Source organism: Astatotilapia calliptera, chromosome 23 (genome assembly GCF_964374335.1).
Source record: "Astatotilapia calliptera chromosome 23, fAstCal68.1, whole genome shotgun sequence".
NCBI classification, from domain to species: Eukaryota; Metazoa; Chordata; class Actinopteri; order Cichliformes; family Cichlidae; genus Astatotilapia; species Astatotilapia calliptera.
The window spans coordinates 24,956,666-24,975,257 of record NC_137443.1 but is presented as its reverse complement, the minus strand read 5'-3'; the positions used below and the strand labels follow the sequence as shown (position 1 = coordinate 24,975,257).

At 43.4% G+C, this 18,592-nt stretch overlaps 1 protein-coding gene across 1 annotated transcript in view; it reads right to left on the bottom strand.

Annotated features, from left to right (window-relative positions):
- Positions 1-907: 907 nt before the first annotated feature.
- LOC113016113 (fibronectin type III domain-containing protein 4-like) overlaps positions 908-18,592 on the bottom strand; it is a 65,822-nt gene continuing 48,137 nt past the window's right edge. Inside the window, exons 4-7 of the mRNA XM_026158669.2 lie at positions 10,134-10,236; positions 4,773-4,862; positions 4,398-4,564; positions 908-1,571 (exon numbers count right to left, since the gene is read on the bottom strand). Coding sequence (XP_026014454.1) covers positions 1,530-1,571; positions 4,398-4,564; positions 4,773-4,862; positions 10,134-10,236 — 402 coding nt within the window. The 3' untranslated portion in view covers positions 908-1,529. The remainder of the gene's footprint in view (positions 1,572-4,397; positions 4,565-4,772; positions 4,863-10,133; positions 10,237-18,592) is intronic.

The following is an 18,592-nucleotide window of genomic DNA, read 5'->3' as shown; positions in this document are numbered from 1 at the left end:
TTGTTTTCTGTTGGCAAACGCAACTGCAAATGGTTTTCTACCTAGAGTTGATGTTGCTAATGTTGTGATTTACCAGACACTTTATTGGGTACACTGGTTTGGCCTTTCATGATTAGAATTTGATGTTCAACCACATCCCAAATGTGCTCAATGGGATAGAGATCTGGTGACTGTGGAGGCCATTTGAGTACAGAGAACTCATTGTCATGTTCAAGAAACTAGTTTGAGATGATCTAAGCTTTGTGACATGGCGTGTTATCAGAAGATGGTAAACTGTGGTCATAAAGGGATGGACATGGTCAGTAACAATGCTCTAAGCTGTGGTGTTTAAATTATGCTCAGTTGGTACTAAGGGGCCCAAAGTGTACCAAGAAAATACCCCCCACATCATGACACCACCAGCAGCCTGAACGGTTAGTACAAGACAGAATGGATCCATGCTTTCATGTTGTTACACCAAATTTTGACTCAACCATCTGAACGTTGTAGCAGAAATTGAGAATCATCAGACCAGGCAACATTTTTCAAATCATCTACTGTCCAGCTCTGTTTGAGCTTATGTTCAGTAAGTCATTTTGACCATGTCTACATGCCCTGAGTTGCTTGCACTTGATTGGCTAATTAGAAATTTTAATGCTTAATGAGCTGTTTATCAGACATGCATAATGAAGTGGCCATTGAGTGTAAGTTAAGCTGTAAAAATAGGTGTTTTTGAGGGACAGACAAGGTTTAGAGCTGTACTTTTAAGTGGCTCAGATAGAAATAAAACCTTTTAACAAAATCCGAAACAACAAGAGAAGCTGCTGGAAACTTCAGGTGATATATCTTGAGAGTTGTTCACATCATTTCTGCTTTTAGAAACTCTGAGAAAACAAAAAGCTTAAACTTAATTTAAAAGGCGATCACACAATTTCAATGATTTAATTAAACTAATTATGAATTGTTTTACAATGTAAATTCCCCACTACCACCTCCTACATTCAAATGCTTCTGTGAATTACCTTTACAATCACCTTCAGCCTATGTACAGATTTGAATTGCGATGCTAAATTACCGAACATGAAAGTAATGTGAATTAATCCCATTAAATAACCATCCAGACAGGATTTCAAACGTGTGGTTCTACAGCGGGTAAAAAGAAAAAGGGATGAGCTGAACACCCGAGATGAAAGAATGTCTGCTGAAAATGAATGAGTCTGAGGCGAGTGGGACTTGGCACACGGTCGGGCCGACATGCTGGCAAATATTCACACTTCAGTCTTTGACATCAGAGAGAAGAAAACGGGAGATTAGTTTGGCCGCACTTCAGATGAGTCCAGCTTCCTTCCAGCTGTTTCTGAGCCCCCCGAGTCTCTGGCCACTAGAGAGCAGCAGCCGTCCACGGTCTCCGCAGCATGGCTCCTCGCTCTCATTTCAGTCTGATTTGCATGGAGTGGTTCCTTACTCGGCCCATATTTTACAATAGATTGGACTCTGAGTTTGTAAATCCTCCTCGCTTGTCCAAGAGGCTCCGATCCGGCACCCGCATCTCAGACCCTGATGATGCTGATGGAGGAGGAGGCCCTGTGCAGCTGAAAGAGAAGGAGCACACCATGAGACGTGAATCACAGACCACAGCATGTCATGCATGTCAGAGATTTACTTGCCAATCAATGAGCGAGGGTGAGCAGAGAACTAACTGCTCCCAGGAGCTTTTTATTTAAAGACTATCCTATTTAAAGTAGGATGCTTTTATTTTGAATCCATCATTAGGCTTTGGTATTTAAATCTCTGCAGAAATCTGTGTGTGCACATATATCCCCAGGAAAGTAGACATAGCCCTAAATGAATTATTTTTTTAAAGGATTAAACTCACGAGAAGTAGCTAATAAACTGTAAGGACACTTAAAAGCTGCAGAAATGCCAATAAGAAAAGACTAAATTAAGATAAGAGTGGTGTTTTTATAATTAAATTAACCATTAAATCCAGCCAGTGCAGTTTCAGCTCCGTAAACGCTCAAAGTAACGCTGCCTTTCTCTCACTTTGACACCACTGGAAGCCGTCCTGTATGAATAAACAGTGCGAGCTGCGCGCGGTGGGCGGTCAATTGACCCGTACATCGCGAGCAGTGAAGTCACAGGTTCTCGCAGCGAGAGAGGCCAATTAGAACGGGAAGTGTGAATTAACTTCCGACAGACAGATGCCCTGCCAAAATGTTCCGGGACATTCTCTCCACAAACACTCTTTGATACATATAGACAGGCGATGGATTAAAGGAAAAGATTTTAAAACAGAGCACAGCAGAGGACAGAAATCTGTAAACTCCACATTTATGATTTGGAGTCACACAGGCTGTCGCTCACTTCAAACTTACCATGCCACATAGAAGCTTTTAAAGGACTCAGTGGCATTGCATCTAAATGCACTGGCTGACCATGGTTCATTTTGTGAAGGGCCGTATTTTAATCCAAGCTGTGAACCTTTCCCAAACCAAACTGACTGTCTCCGTCACATTAAAGTAAAAACAGCATGTCAACCTCTTTGCGACCAGAAAATTGAACTAGAAAACTAGAAAAGCTGGTGATTGCACTGCATTTTTTCATGATCGAGTGCTGCAAGTAGTTGCGACACCAAAAGCATGAACACTTTTGATTGCCTGGAGGGAGGCAACCTGTCTTGAAACAGACTGCAATCACTCTGAGACCACTTGGCAAAAGTTTGCAAATGATCCTAAACGCAAATTCAGAAACACAGATTTCCAGCATTCAATCAATCTAAGTCAGTCTGCACCAAATGAGCATGAATCTCTGTGCAACATGAGACTCAACTTAACTAGTACTCCCCCTTGTAAAAGCAAGGCTGCTGAGCACCAAGATCATTTTGCAGTTAAATGAGTCATGAGAGCGTCTGCTTCGTGAAAATCCGCTGGCAATGAGTCTTTCACATCGCTGTGGAGGAATTTTGTCCCACTCTTCTTTGCAGAATTGTTTTAATGCAGACACATTGGAGGGTTTCCAGCATGAACGACCTGTTTAAGGTCAGTGCAAAGCATTGCAATCTAATTTAAATCCAGAGTTTGACTTCACTCCAAAAACATTTTGTTTATTTCTGCTGGTGTGTCTCTGATCATTGTCCTGATGCATAACCCAAGTGCTCTTGAGCTTCAGGTCTTGAACTGATGGTCGGACATTCTCCTTCACGATTATCTGGTAGAGAGCAGAATTCATGGTTCTATCAGTTACAGCAAGTCGTCCTGAAACAGCAAAGCAGCCCCATCACACTACCACCACCATGTTTGACGGTTGCTGTGATGTTCTTTTTATGAAATGCTGTTAGTTTTATGTCAGATGTAACAGGACTTGAACCTTCCAGAAAGTTCAGCTTTTGTCTCGTCAGTCCACAGAATATTTTCTTGGGGATCATCAAGATGTTTTTGGTAAATGTGATACAAGCTTTTGTGATCTTTTTGGTCAGCAGTGGTTTTCTCCATTTTTGTCCAGTCTCTGTTTTATTGTTGAATCATGAACTCTGACCTTAACTGACACAAGTGAGTCATGCAGTTCTTTCAATGTTGTTGTGGTTCTTTTGTGACCTCCTGGATGAGCCATCGAAGCTGTTGGAGTAATTTTGGTTGGCTGGTCACTCCTGGGAAGCTTCACCGCTGTTCCAAGTTTCCTGCATGTGTGGATAATGACTCTCACTGTGGTTCACTGGAGTCCCAAAGACTCAGAAATGACTTTTTAACCCTTTCCAGACTGATAAATGTCACTGACTTAATACATGATTTAATAAAGGGGGCAGTTACTTTTTCACAGCACCGGGATTCAGGCTGCTGGATAGTTCCTTATTCTATTAACGCACATAATCTGTGTCCTCTGTTTCCTTCCTCTTAATGACCAAAGTTTTATGATTTGTTGTAACCTTCCTCTGAGAGTTTGTAATGAGGCCGTGAACGTACAGCCTCGCTTTCTCTACTCAACACCACAAGTGAAGAAATGTTCTTCTATCTGATGTTATTCTCTGCACCAGTAATCTTGCAGATGACGAAATGGGTGATAAATGAAATGTGGCCATTAGGGGGCGCTGCAACCAGGACACCTGTAGCTGGTGTGTCTAATTAAAGCTGCTCGCATGTGGAAAAACAAAAACAAATCGTCTGCCTGTTCGCTTTAACTGAGGAGATGCTCAGCAACAACTGAATGGGCGTTTGCGCTGCTCTCTGTTTTCAGCCCGGCTGTTTTATATTTAGCTGCGATGGCAGTAGCTCTAGTTGCTAGGAGATCTCTGATGCAACTACAAAGACTCTACAGAGGAAACAAAATACTCCTGGCAGCCAGGCGCGAGCGTGCATTATAGAGGAGTTCTGCAGCAAGACGAAGAGGGGAGGAAGAGGAGGAAGTTTTAGTAAATGAGTCACCCTGCTGCTGCGGACGGCTCCGTTGTGGTAGATGGGCGAGCTGCCAGCTGAGGCATTGTAGTAGGAGGAAGTGGCTCGGACCAGCGGCCGCTTGGCTTTCTCCTTGGTGCCGTTGGAGTCGTTGTCTTTGATGATGTCGTACTGCCGGCAGAAAAGGGCGATGACGGCTGGCGGTGTGGAAAGCAAAGAGAAAAGAAGTCAAAAACATCCCTCGCTTGATGAGTTTGCGGTCTCAAGCACTAGATTCAGGTCATATTAAATTAACACATGAATTTTATTGAATACATTAAGGCGGTTAACGGAGTTAGAAAGGAAAATTATTCAGAAGAGATGCTTAGAGTGTCCATTGGATGGTGTCTGTTGGTGCAAGCTGACCTGCCCACAGCAACAGCACAGTGGTGATGATCAGCAGCTCTCCAGTCTCCAGTTGTGGAGTCATACCCAGACCCTCCATCGCTGGCTCATCTGAGGACAAAGACAAGTCTGGTCAAACTCTACTCAACAGAATATACTACAGTTCTATCTTCTACCAGCAAATCCCATTAAAAAAAAATAAAAAAATCTGAAAGGCTCACAGTACGTTTAATGTGGACTATTTTTAGTAGCGGATTGATCCACATTTTCTGTTGTTTTCATGGTAATAATGCAACATGTGAGTCAGTGCAACAGTGTGACTCACTGATGTGTTTTTAATGACCACCACAGTGAAGCTCTGAGGCACACAGGAGTAACATGTACGCTATGACACTTTGTAAACACAGTACTTAATGGGATTTTTCCCCCCAGATGTTTGTAGTTGCTATGGCTACTTTACAGGTATTATTTTTACTGCTACTGTTCCACCCTTATACTACAGTGCTATGCAAAAGTCTTGAGTCAACCCTTTCTTTATATCTTTCTAGGAAAATGTGATCTACTGAAACGTGCAAATATATGAGGCAAAAACAGAGTTTGTACAACTCTAATGAGTTGTGACCATCTTTATTCTTCAGGACAGTCTTAGGCAGCTGGAATAGTTCTCCAGGCTTCTTGAAGGACATTCAAAGCTCTTCTTTGGTTGTTTCTGCCTTTTGTTCCGTTCTCTGTCAGCATGATCCCACACTGCTTCGATAATGTTGAGATCCAGGCTCTGGGGAGGCTAAATCCATGGCCGATAGTGTTCCACTATGTGTTTTTCAATCGAGGTATTATTTTACTGCATTGGCATTGTGTTTAGGATCATTGTCATGGTGAAAAATGAAGCTGCTGCCAATCAGATGGTTTCCAGATGGTATTACATGATGGATCAAAAATTCATAATTCAACAATTATGACAAAGATCGCCAAGATGTCAGCCTTTCCTCCCTGTTTCCCTCCATTAATGATTGCTTCCTGACAGCCACGCTTTCACTGAGACCATTTCAATGAGGCTTCAATGAACAGTAGCTGGATCAGCTGAAGGTCCAGATGCATTTCTCGTGTCCTGTGTCTGTTAGGAGACCTGGGTCGTTGACCCAGAGTTTTGAGTTTTCATTATTGTTGAACTTTGACTTAGCCATTTTTTATCATTTCTAGTCTTTTGGTTTATTTGTTAGAGTTCTCTGTCCTATGGTTTATGTATCTGTGTTCTATAGTTGCTCTGTCTCCTCTGTCATCTTTATCCCCTTGTCAAGTCCGCGTCTCTGTATTATGTTTCCTGTTTTACTTTGAAAGTCCCTGATTTTGCTTCCCTTGTCTCGTTAGCCGTGATTTGTCCCAGCTGTGTTTCCCTCCTGCCTTCCATTCCTTGATTGCGCCCTCTGTGTATTTAAGCCCTGTGTGTTCCTCTGTCTGTGTCACGATCTAGTGTCTTATCATGCTGTGTGTTCTGCCTGTCAGCCTGTTTGGTTTTGTCGTTTTCAGTTTAGTTTTTGGTTTTTATTTTACAATAAATCTAAGTTTGAGTTTACATTCCATCTCTGTGAGTCTGCACTTTGGGTCCTCCTTACCACCACTCCTGCCTGCATACAGCCTCACCTGACAGTGTCAGGTCTTTGCTGGATTCCCCCCCCCCCCCCCCCCCCCCCTGTTTCTTAAGAACGTGACTTTTAGATAGTATTCATCTGCTGTACTTGTCCAGTTTCCTCAAAATTTTTAAGGACACAGTGCACACCATGCTGAGATATGCCAAGCTTTCAGCTATATCTCTTTGTGAATCACCTTTCTGGTGCAAAAATACTATTTTATGTCTGTCAAACTGTGTTATCTTTGATATTTTTCACAGATTCAACCAAAGAAATTGAAACAAATGGTGTGTTTTTATGATAGGTTGCTAATAACAAAGTAACTAAAGATACAAAAGAACTATGCCTTTGAAGTAAAACACAAAGACATGAGGAGTGGCTCAAGACTTTTGTATACTGAATAACGCGTACAACATTACAACTACATCATTTTATTATTATTGCCAGTGTCTGTGAAGGTTCTCAGTCATCCAGGTCAACATAGTCTAAGGAGCTTGGAAAGAAAAGCGTCTGGACTTCTTTAAGTTGCTTCAAGACGTTTCACCTCTCAACCGAGAAGCTTCTTCAGTTCTAGGGTCAAATGGTGGAGAGTCCCAGATTTTAGCCCTGTGGGAGTATCCCCCCCGAGAGGGACAAAGGACGCCCTAATGATCCTCTACCTAATCACATGAGCCAAGTTGTGAAAATAGGTGTAGCTCACAATCAGCCAGGCTTTCGTGTGGGCTCATTGTGAAACCTAGCCCCACCCTATCATGTGAGTACCTGAGTTTAGAAGGCCCAGGATGTGAGTGGGCGTTAAGGCGTCTGGGAAGGGATCTCAAAACTGAATTTTAGATAGCAGACAGTTGGTGTCGTAAAGCCCCGCCCTCTGTTCATAGATGGTTTGACTGATGGCCCTTACTATAAAGATTTGTTTTGGACTTTACGTTTCCCAATTTTGCTTTAAGTTATAAAGTTATTTTGTTATTTACATATGGCCTAATAATTATCCTTATTGCTGTTTTAGATGCTTCAAAGGATAGTTACAGATTTCTGTCAGAATCTGCAGATTATACAGTACTCTTGAGGGTACACCAGTACTGAAGGTCCAGATACACTCAACTCAAACGCTGCTCATGACATCCTTCCATCTCGTATTATTAAAGATGGGTTTAACATTATCGAGCCCTGTATTCTATCATTAATTAACCTGTCATTGTTATCGGGTTGTGTTCCGGCTGCTTTTAAACATGCTGTAGTGCAACCTATACTCAAAAAGACCTCCCTTGATCAGAATTATCTCGCTAACTTTAGACCCATTTCCAAACTCCCGTTTCTGTCTAAAATCCTAGAGAAGATTGTTCATTCCCAACTTCAAACTTATTTGGATGCAAATAATATCGAGGAAAAATTTCAGTCGGGCTTTAAGCCACGCCATAGCACGGAAACTGCATTACTGAGAGTCTTTAATGATCTTCTCTCAATTGCTGACTCAGGGCGCCCTGTGGTGTTAATTTTGCTTGATTTGTCCTCTGCTTTTGATTTGGTGGACCATAATGTCCTTTTAATGAGGCTTAAACATCTGGTGGGCATCACGGGCAGTGCCCTTAGCTGGTTTAAATCCTATCTCTCAGAAAGGTCCTTTTCTGTCACCATGGGTACCTACTCCTCCTCCATTGCCCCTGTTACCCCTGTGTCCCCCAGGGGTCTGTGTTGGGTCCCATGCTGTTCTCTTTATACTTGTTACCCTTGGGCCGAATCTTTGATAAATACAATATTTCTTTTCACTTTTATGCGGATGACATTCAAATCTATTTTGAACTGGCTGAGGATGTCACGTTGTCGTTGCAACACTTCTCCGATTGTATGAATGAAGTTAAAATCTGGCTACTGAGCAATTCCCTCACTCTAAATGATAAGAAGACTGAAATTGTAATCTTTGATACTCCCTCCTCTCAGGCTGAACTAATTGGTATTCTCAGGCCCTTTGCTGACTCCCTTTCTGACACTGTGAGGAACCTGGGTGTTGTCTTGGACAGTTCCTTCAAGTTGCACAAACATGTGTCCTCTGTAGTTAAATCGAGTTTCAATAAATTACGTCTAACCTCTAAGGCCAAGCCCTACTTACCACGTAAGGACCTGGAGAAACTTATCCATGCCTTTTATTACATCAAGGTTAGATTACTGTAATTCCCTTTACACTGGTCTCAATTCTGCCCTTGTTCACAAACTGCAGCTCGTTCAAAATGTGGCTGCGCGTCTCTTAACTGGAACTGGCAGGTTTGAGTCTATTACTCCAGTTCTTTCCGACCTGCACTGGCTCCCTATTAAATTCCGTATTGATTTTAAAATCATATTGCTCACTTTTAAAATCATAAATAACACCGTGCCCAGCTATCTTACGGATCTCCTCAGCTTTTATACCCCTGGGAGAGCGCTTAGATCAGCAGGTCAAATGCTCCTGGTGCGACCTAGATCTCGGCTCAAGACCAGAGGTGACCGCGCATTCGCCGCTTTCGCCGCTTTCGCACCCTACCTCTGGAATAACCTCCTTCTAGCTATTCGGGCGTCTGATTCAATTCAATCTTTTAAATCTTGATTAAAAACGTATTTGTTTAGCCTTGCTTTCCCCGCCTCCTAGAGCCCGCATTTTTAGTGTATTGTAACTTATCTTTTTCGCTTTATTAATGTTTATAATGTTTTAACCTTCAGCCTTTTGGGTTGTGCCTACTATGCCTGGTGTATTATTGGTTAGTTATGTCTCCCGCCTGTTAGTATATTTTATTTGTTTTTTGTATTTTGTGTTTTGTACTTGTATTTATTATTGCTCTTAACTCGTTCTGTGAAGCACTTTGGCATACAGTACCTGTGGTTTTTTAAATGTGCTATATAAATAAAATTGTATTGTATTGTACAAATAAAATGTTCACATTTCTCCAACGTTGTCTTCCCAACAGTTTCACTAACATCTACACTGGATGGCCAGGAAGCATTCGCGATGTCTTCTCCGGCGCTGATAATTGGTGTCTGTCTTGTGTCAGTGACATAAGACACGGATTTAATGCGACATGACCATTCAAACAGCAGTCGCTTTCTAAAACATCAGATATGTATCGGATTCAGTAACACATATGAAAGTAGCCCAGATCGGATTTGAAAATATCGGATTTGTGCTGTTCACACTGTCATACCATGATCGGATATGGGTCGCACAGCGTCAAAAAAGTCGGATTTGATGTGCTTTCGCCTGCCATCTGAACGTAGCCATAGATGGCTTCTTTTCCTCCTATTTCAAACCATCTGTCTTCTCTGTCCAAAATTTGAACATTGGCGTCCTCAAAAGAGTGACCTTTGTCCTTTAGATGGAGATGGACCGCTGAGTCTTGTCCCGTCGAGGTGGAGCCATGTGTTTGTGAAGTGGCTGTTTGGTCTCTCCAATGTAGAGGTCTGAACATTCCTCGCTACACAGTACAGCATATACTATGTTGCTAAGTTTGTTTTTAGGAGTTTTGTCTTCGGGATGAACCAGTTTTTGTCGGTCTTAAAGTCCAGACACATTTCTTTCGAAGCTCCACAGACTATTATTGCCAGTATTTAACATGTGCATACACACCTTGAAAACTTGACTTAAAACAGCGTTTCTGAGACACCAAACTTCTGCGTACTTCATGCAACAATAAAATACCTCAGATTTGTGTCTGTGCTGCTGAAACACGGCACGTCATGTGTTTTACTTTAGGAAGCTCCCCTCTGGAGTGTGTTTATGAGCACTCACGGTGGTCCAGGACTCCGGCTGGATAATGGTCGGTCCTCTCCAGAGTCCTGAAGTGGACGGCACGGCTGGGTGGGCTGTCACCGTGCGGCCCAACGGACTGCACCTACATCCAACAAGGGGGAAAAAAGTATTTAGAGGGAATGTTAAGATATTTTTAAGCAAAGGTAGAGCCAAGCTGATGACAGCTGAGCACAAACTCTGGGTGGATTCTTACAGTGGCATTAACAAAGGACAACATTATGCAACGATGGTAAGAAACTGGCTGCCGAGGGTATATTTAGTGAGCGAGCGGTGCTTTGGCTTTTGGCCGTGATCCTGAATGATCATTGGAGGACGCTGAGTAAAAGCTTGAAAGGCAACAGAGAGAATATGAATTTAAGCTATAAGCTCATTTGGGGACATTTTCAGTCACTGGGAAAGATTATAAAATTAGGCTTTGTGTAAAAAATAAACACGTGTTAATGGTGTTTCACATTCAAATCGGGCTGCAGTGGAGTTTTGTAACAGGAAGCACTCAGTTTAATGCACACACAGGAAAATCAATCAATCACAGAGATAAAATTACATCCACACGAGGTCTCAATGTGCCACAGATGCTCTCTCCACCTACACAACACAGCCAACGGCAGTATGCAGCAAGTTTTCTGTGGAGTGTATGAAGTAAGTCCTTGAATTTAGAGTGTTTGTTCTCCTCTAATTCTACAGTCTGATGCCTGCAAAGTGTCCTCTGCAAGCTCTAATCTGTCCCCTCATCCTGGATAACAACACCCAACTCCATTGGGAAATTCATCCTTTAATTTTTAACCTCCCCGCACGCCAAAGGGAGGTCAGAGGTCAAATTCAGCCCCCTCTGGACCTCACCGGGCAGCAATGCATTGCTCAATGACACTTTCGCAGGACATCTGTCTGCTGACGAGCACATTGAAGCAAGTCCTGCAGCTGAAGGACAGTCTGCAGTCTGCGTCAGTCTGTTAGGCTATAAAAATTTTAATAGCACCACGATAATGGAGTCACATTAGAGACTCCCTCTTCAGAGAGGAGCTGCAGTTTTAGTTTAAACTTTCAGAACAGAGACGTGTCACTGTTTAGGTTGATCAAACACTGACACTTGATTTAAGAAAAAATGCTTTGTCATCATCTAAGAAAGTTTCTCAGCTGTGATGCAGATGATCCATCTATTCGCTAACCAAGCATTAAATGATACTGAAATAATTAACATAATTAAAATGGTAATTAATGTTTTTATGAGAGGTTCAGCAGTGTTTTTCAGCCATGGATAAGCAATTTGTAAGGTTGCCAGGTTGTGAAAATATCAAATTATTTTACATTTATGTGGACTTGTGCTTAAAATATGAGTTTATAATCAGCTTTCAGCTTCATTACACTGAGTAATACATAGATATACAGTTTTGGTCAGACGTTTACATCCACTCATCATAGGCATGAATGTCGTGGTAATTTTGGGCTTTTAATTATTTCTTGGAACTGTTCTATTTCTAGGCTGGGATGATTGTACAGGATAAATCTTTAATGACTTTGAAAAACAAGAACTGGGTAAGTTTCAATTCAGTTATCTATTTATTTTGGATTTTTTCTAATCCAAACAGGCTCAAAAATATGCATACACTCTTAAATCTTTTACTAAATGGTGCTGATTGTTCTATGATGTCTTTTAACTCACAAGGCCAATTAACTTCTCGTTAGTGATCATGACTGTGTACAGCTGGTAGTTTCTCTTTGCAGTATTAAAAGGATTTGTTTGACGGCACTCATTAGGCTGACCAATACTCGGAACAATGGGAAAGTCCAAGGAACTCAGTGAAGATCCAAGAAGGAGAACTGTAGATTTGGGAAGGTTGTGAAGGTCTTGCAGCCATTTCTAAACAACTGCAGATTCCAAGATCAGTGATTCAAACAAATGTACATAAGTAGGCTACAAGTTATTCAGATGTGTCACCACTTTGTTGCTACATCATGAAAATAATGTTGATCGTGGACCAACATTATTATTACCTAAGAACGCCGTACCAGCTGTCAAGCATGGTGGTGGCAGGTTCATGCTGTGGGGCTGTTTTGCTGCCAGTGGTACTGGTACTGTCACAGTCTGGCGAGGGCAGACTGTATGAATTGAGAAAAGGACCCAAAACGCAGACTCCAAGGAACAGGGAACAGAACTTGAAATGTTAACAAAAGGCAAGCCGTTTAATATGGCTGGTAGAAGAGATACAAACAAAGGGCAAGGCAAACTGAAGCAAAATTAACACAAACCTAAACTGGGGAATCTAAACAAACAATAAGAAAAACCTAGACAAGAAACTTGGAAGCATGGCATGGCATAGGAAACATGGCGTGGACAACAGACGACCTGACAATCACACACTGAAAACAGAGGACTTAAATACACAGGAGGTGATTAGGGGAAGTGGAGACACATGAGGAAACAGCTGACTAGGATAAACATAATGATGCACAGGCAAGAGTAAAACTAACCGCATGAGCACAGAACACAAGACCCCTTTTTCAAAATAAAACAAGAAACATGCAGACTTAGACACGACAACCAGAACTTGACAACGTAAGACACAGACATGAAACGCATGAAGAGCAGGGGAGATTTAACATGGTTGGAAACGGAGGGGGAAATAATAAGAACTAGAAACACTTAGGCATGATAATACAAACTTGATAACATAAGACACGCAGCATGAAACACAAAGGGTGAGGGGAAGCTTAAATACAGGGGAAGAAAACACAAGGAGTCTAATAACCAAATGAACTTAGATAACCTAATGAACAAAATAAACTCAAACATAAAACGCTGGGTCAAAAGACCCAGGACCATGACAGGTACACTGCAAGAAGTTGATGGAATAATGAAGAAGGATGACTATCTCCAAATTCCTCAAATTCACCTCAAATCAGGACAATGATCCCAAACAGATCAAAACTAGTTGGGAATAGATAAAGCAGGCTAGCATTGAGCTTCTGGAATGGCCTTCCTAAAGCCCCGACCTCAATCCTGTTGAAAATCTCTGAACTGGGCTTAAAAGCCGGGTCTGTGCCAGGAAACCATCCAATTAGAATGAGCTGGCAGAAAGTATAATAGGTGAGTTTTGAAGGTAAAGATATTTGATATTAAAGAAGATATTATATATATATATATATATATATATATATATATATATATATATATATATATATATAGGTATAGGTTGCACACACAGTAGGTATATATATATATACCTACAACCACGATTACCGACACTAACAAGCTGATCTACAATACGGCAGCAGTGATCAGTGAGATGCTTGGCTACAAGTTGAACAGCCACAAGGTGCAGTACCCCCCATGGAGAAGGAGGCTAGAGGGCAAGATCAAAGTAGCACGGAGGGAGGTTAGCCAACTAACGGAGTTGCAGAAAGGTGCGACAAATAAGGTGCCTAAGAAATACAGCAAGCTGTCCATACCTGAGGCCTTGGAAACTGCCAAGCAAAGACTCACAGCCTTGGCCAGCCGCTTGAGGAGGTACACCAGAGAGATAGAAGGCAGGAGAATAAACCAGCTGTTCTCCACAGAACCAGCAAAGGTGTACTCTCAGTGGCAAGGGAACAATAAGAGAACAGCACCACCAAGGCTGGAGACGGAGCAATACTGGAAGAGCATATGGGAGAAGGACGCAACCCATAACGGCAATGCTCAGTGGCTAGAGGATCTGAGGGCAGACCACAGCGACCTCCCTGAACAGGGTCCAGTAACCATCACAGTGGCAGATATCCAAGAAAGGGTCTCCAGTATGAAGAGTTGGACAGCACCAGGGCCCGACATGGTTCACGCCTACTGGCTGAAGAAGCTGACTGCACTCCACGAGCGTCTGGCAGCACAAATGAACCAGCTGCTAGTTAACGAGAGACACCCGGAATGGCTAACCGAAGGCCGGACGGTCCTGATCCCCAAGGACCCCAAGAAGGGACCGGTCCCCTCCAACTACTGACCAATAACCTGCCTCAGTACTACATGGAAGCTCCTGTCAGGCATCATATCGGCTAAGATGAACAGGCACATGGGTCAATACATGAGCGGGACACAGAAAGGAATTGGCAAGAATACCAGAGGCGCAAAACACCAGCTACTGGTAGACAGAACAATCAGCCGAGACTGCAAGACCAGACTGACCAACCTGTGCACTGCCTGGATTGATTACAAGAAGGCCTATGACTCAATGCCCCACAGCTGGATACTGGAATGCCTAGAATTGTACAAGATCAATGGGACCCTAAGAGCCTTCATCAGGAACTCAATGGGGATGTGGCGTACAACACTAGAGGCCAACTCCAAGCCCATAGCACAAGTCACCATCAAGTGCGGGATCTACCAAGGAGATGCTCTGTCCCCACTGCTGTTCTGCATAGGCCTGAACCCCCTCAGTGAGATCATTAACAAGACTGGCTACGGATACCGACTACGGAACGGAGCAGTTGTCAGCCACCTCCTGTACATGGATGACATCAAGCTGTATGCCAAGAGTGAACGAGACATCGATTCACTGATCCACACTACCAGGCTATACAGCAATGACATTGGAATGTCGTTCGGACTGGAGAAGTGTAGTCGGATGGTAACAAAGAGAGGGAAGGTAGTCAGAACTGAGGGGATTGAACTACCAGAATCAGAATCAGAATCAGAATACTTTATTGATCCCTGGGGGAAATTATTTTTTGTTACAGTGCTCCATTTTAAACCAACATTAAGACAAGACAGACAATACGCTAACTAAGAATAGTACAATATATACCAGAAGGCAACATTGCAGACATAGAGGACAGTTACAAGTACCTGGGGATCCCGCAGGCAAATGGGAACCATGAAGAGGCCGCTAGAAAAGCTGCAACCACCAAGTACCTGCAGAGGGTCAGGCAAGTCCTGAGGAGTCAGCTGAATGGTAAGAACAAGATCCGGGCCATCAACACGTACGCCCTGCCCGTGATCAGGTACCCTGCTGGGGTAATAGGCTGGCCAAAGGAGGAGATAGAAGCCACTGACATAAAGACAAGAAAGCTCCTTACCATGCATGGAGGGTTTCACCCCAAGTCCAGCACCCTGAGGCTGTACGCTAAGCGGAAGGAAGGGGGCCGGGGACTGGTGAGTGTCAGCACCACAGTCCAGGATGAGACAACGAACATCCAAGAATACATTGGGAAGATGGCCCCAACTGACCGAGTGCTCAGTGAATACCTCAGGCAGCAGAAACCCAAGAAAGAGGAGGGAGACGAGGAACCATCATGGAAGGACAGGCCCCTGCACGGTATGTACCACCGGCAGATAGAGGAGGTGGCTGATATCCAGAAATCCTACCAGTGGCTGGACAAAGCTGGACTGAAAGACAGCACAGAGGCACTAATCATGGCAGCACAAGAACAAGCTATGAGCACAAGATCCATAGAGGCTGGGGTCTATCACACCAGGCAAGACCCCAGGTGCAGGCTGTGTAAAGATGCCCCAGAGACAATCCAGCACATAACAGCAGGGTGCAAGATGCTAGCAGGCAAGGCATACATGGAACGCCATAACCAAGTGGCCGGCATAGTGTACAGGAACATCTGTGCCGAGTATAACCTGGAAGTCCCGAGGTCAAAATGGGAGATGCCCCCAAGGGTGGTGGAGAATGACCGAGCTAAGATCCTGTGGGACTTCCAGATACAGACAGACAAAATGGTGGTGGCTAACCAACCGGACATAGTGGTGGTAGACAAACAGAAGAAGACGGCCGTAGTGATTGATGTAGCGGTTCCGAATGACAGCAATATCAGGAAGAAGGAACACGAGAAGCTGGAGAAATACCAAGGGCTCAGAGAAGAGCTCGAGAGGATGTGGAGGGTGAAGGTAACGGTGGTCCCCGTGGTAATCGGAGCACTAGGTGCGGTGACTCCCAAGCTAGGCGAGTGGCTCCAGCAGATCCCGGGAACAACATCGGAGATCTCTGTCCAGAAGAGCGCAGTCCTGGGAACAGCTAAGATACTGCGCAGGACCCTCAAGCTCCCAGGCCTCTGGTAGAGGACCCGAGCTTGAAGGATGAACCGCCCGCAGGGGCGTGCTGGGTGTTATACTGTATATATATATATATATACCACTTGGTGTTCGCTCGCTCTGCGGTAGAGTATCACTTCCTGTTCCTGCTCAAACACAGTGGTGTTTCTGAGTAGCTTATTTGCTTAGCAATTTAATTAACAACTTTTAAATACATTCTTCTTTCATAGTATAATCTTCACGTGCTTCATCCGAAGCACACTTTCTGTGTACTCACTACCTAATTTATAGCCAAAGTATTCACTCACTGTCTCTGTACTGTTTCGCTAGCTTAGCTTAGCTCGTAGCCGACTCGTTAGCACCATGGCTACTTCACCTGTCCCTCCTGCACTTTCTTGCTCATTGTGTCAGATGTTTAGTTACTCCTCGGCCTCCTTTAGCAGTAATGATATCTGTAACAAATGTAGCATATTTGCAGCTCTGGAGGCCAGGATTACTGAATTGGAGACTCGGCTTCGCACCCTTCATTCACCCATAGCTAGCCAGGCCCCTGTAGCTGGTGCAGCCGAAGATAGTGTAGGCCCCGCTAGCTGTTCCCCGGCAGACCCCAAGCAGCTGGGGAAAGAGGGCGGCTGGGTCACGGTGAGGAGGAAGCATAGTCCTAAACAGAAGCCCCAGGTACACCACCAACCCGTTCATGTGTCTAACCGTTTTTCCCCACTCGGCGACACACCCGCTGGGGGTCAAACTCTGGTAATTGGTGATTCTGTTCTCAGACATGTGAAGCTAGAGACACTGGCAACCATAGTCAATTGTCTTCCAGGGGCCAGAGCAGGCGACATTGAAGGAAATTTACAACTGCTGGCTAAGGGTAAACGTAAATTCAGTAAGATCATAATTCACGTCGGCAGTAATGACACCCGGTTACGCCAATCGGAGGTCACTAAAATCAATATTGAATCGGTGTGCAACTTTGCCAAAACAATGTCGGACTCTGTAGTTTTCTCTGGTCCCCTCCCCAATCAGACCAGGAGTGACATGTTTAGCCGCATGTTCTCCTTAAATTGCTGGCTGTCTGAGTGGTGTCCCAGAAACGATGTGGGCTTCATAGATAATTGGCAAACCTTCTGGAGGAAACCTGGTCATGTTAGGAGAGACGGCATCCATCCCACTTTGGATGGAGCAGCTCTCATTTCTAGAAATATGGACAAATTTATTAAACCCCCAAAATATGACTATCCAGAGTTGGGACCAGGAAGCAGAGTTGCAGTCTTACACGCCTCTCTGCAGCTTCTCTCCTCCTGCTACCCCCCCAAAAACCCATCTCCATAGAGACTGTGTCAGCTCCCAAACAGACAAAAAACAAACTAAAAACCAGCAACAAACTACGGTGGCCCCTAGAGACAAAGCACGTACAAACTCCAAAACACTTACAAATTCCAAATAGCACGCACAAACTCCAAAACACATGCAAACTCCAAAACACGTACAAACTCCAAAACATGTACAAAATCCAAGACACATGCAAAATCCAAAACATGTGCAAGCTCCAAAACACTTACAAAATACAAAACACATGCAAAATCCAAAACACTTACAAACTCCAAAACACATGCAAGCTCCAAAACACTTACAAAATACAAAACACATGCAAAATACAAACCACGTACAAAATCCAAAACACATGCAAAATCCAAAACACGTACAAAATATAAAACACATGCAAAATCCAAAACACGTACAAAATACAAAACACGTGCAAAATCCGAAACACTTACAAAATCCAAAACACATGCAAAATCCAAAACATGTACAAAATCCAAAACACATGCAAAATACAAAACACTTACAAAATACAAAACACATGCAAAATACAAAAAACGTACAAAATACAAAACATGCAAAATACAAAACACGTACAAAATCCAAAACACTTACAAAATACAAAACACGTGCAAAATACAAAACACGTACAAAATACAAAACACGCACAAACTCCAAAACACGTACAAAATACAAAACACGTGCAAAATACAAAACACGTACAAAATACAAAACACTTGCAAAACCCAAAACACATGCATACCCCAAAACACATGCAAATTCCAAAACACAACGGAAGTGCTCCAGGATGCTAGGGGCAGTGTTGAGCTTTTGTTACCTAGTAACTACACAAGCCAGGAAGTACCAATGACCGGATTTGGGGTCTGCAGCCTTAAAGGCCGCATTTTAAGGCCGATTACGTCACAGCGACACGACGAAGACTGTCCCAATTCAAAGGCTGCTCTCTCTTTTTCTTTCTCTCTGATTGTGGAATAAAAGTATGAACATGTGTTTATAAGTTACACTTGTGTTTGAATCCTGCAGCTTATCACACATTTGATTTCTATGTGTGACACCTGCAAGTGTCCAGAGTGAGGACAGACTGAGGGAC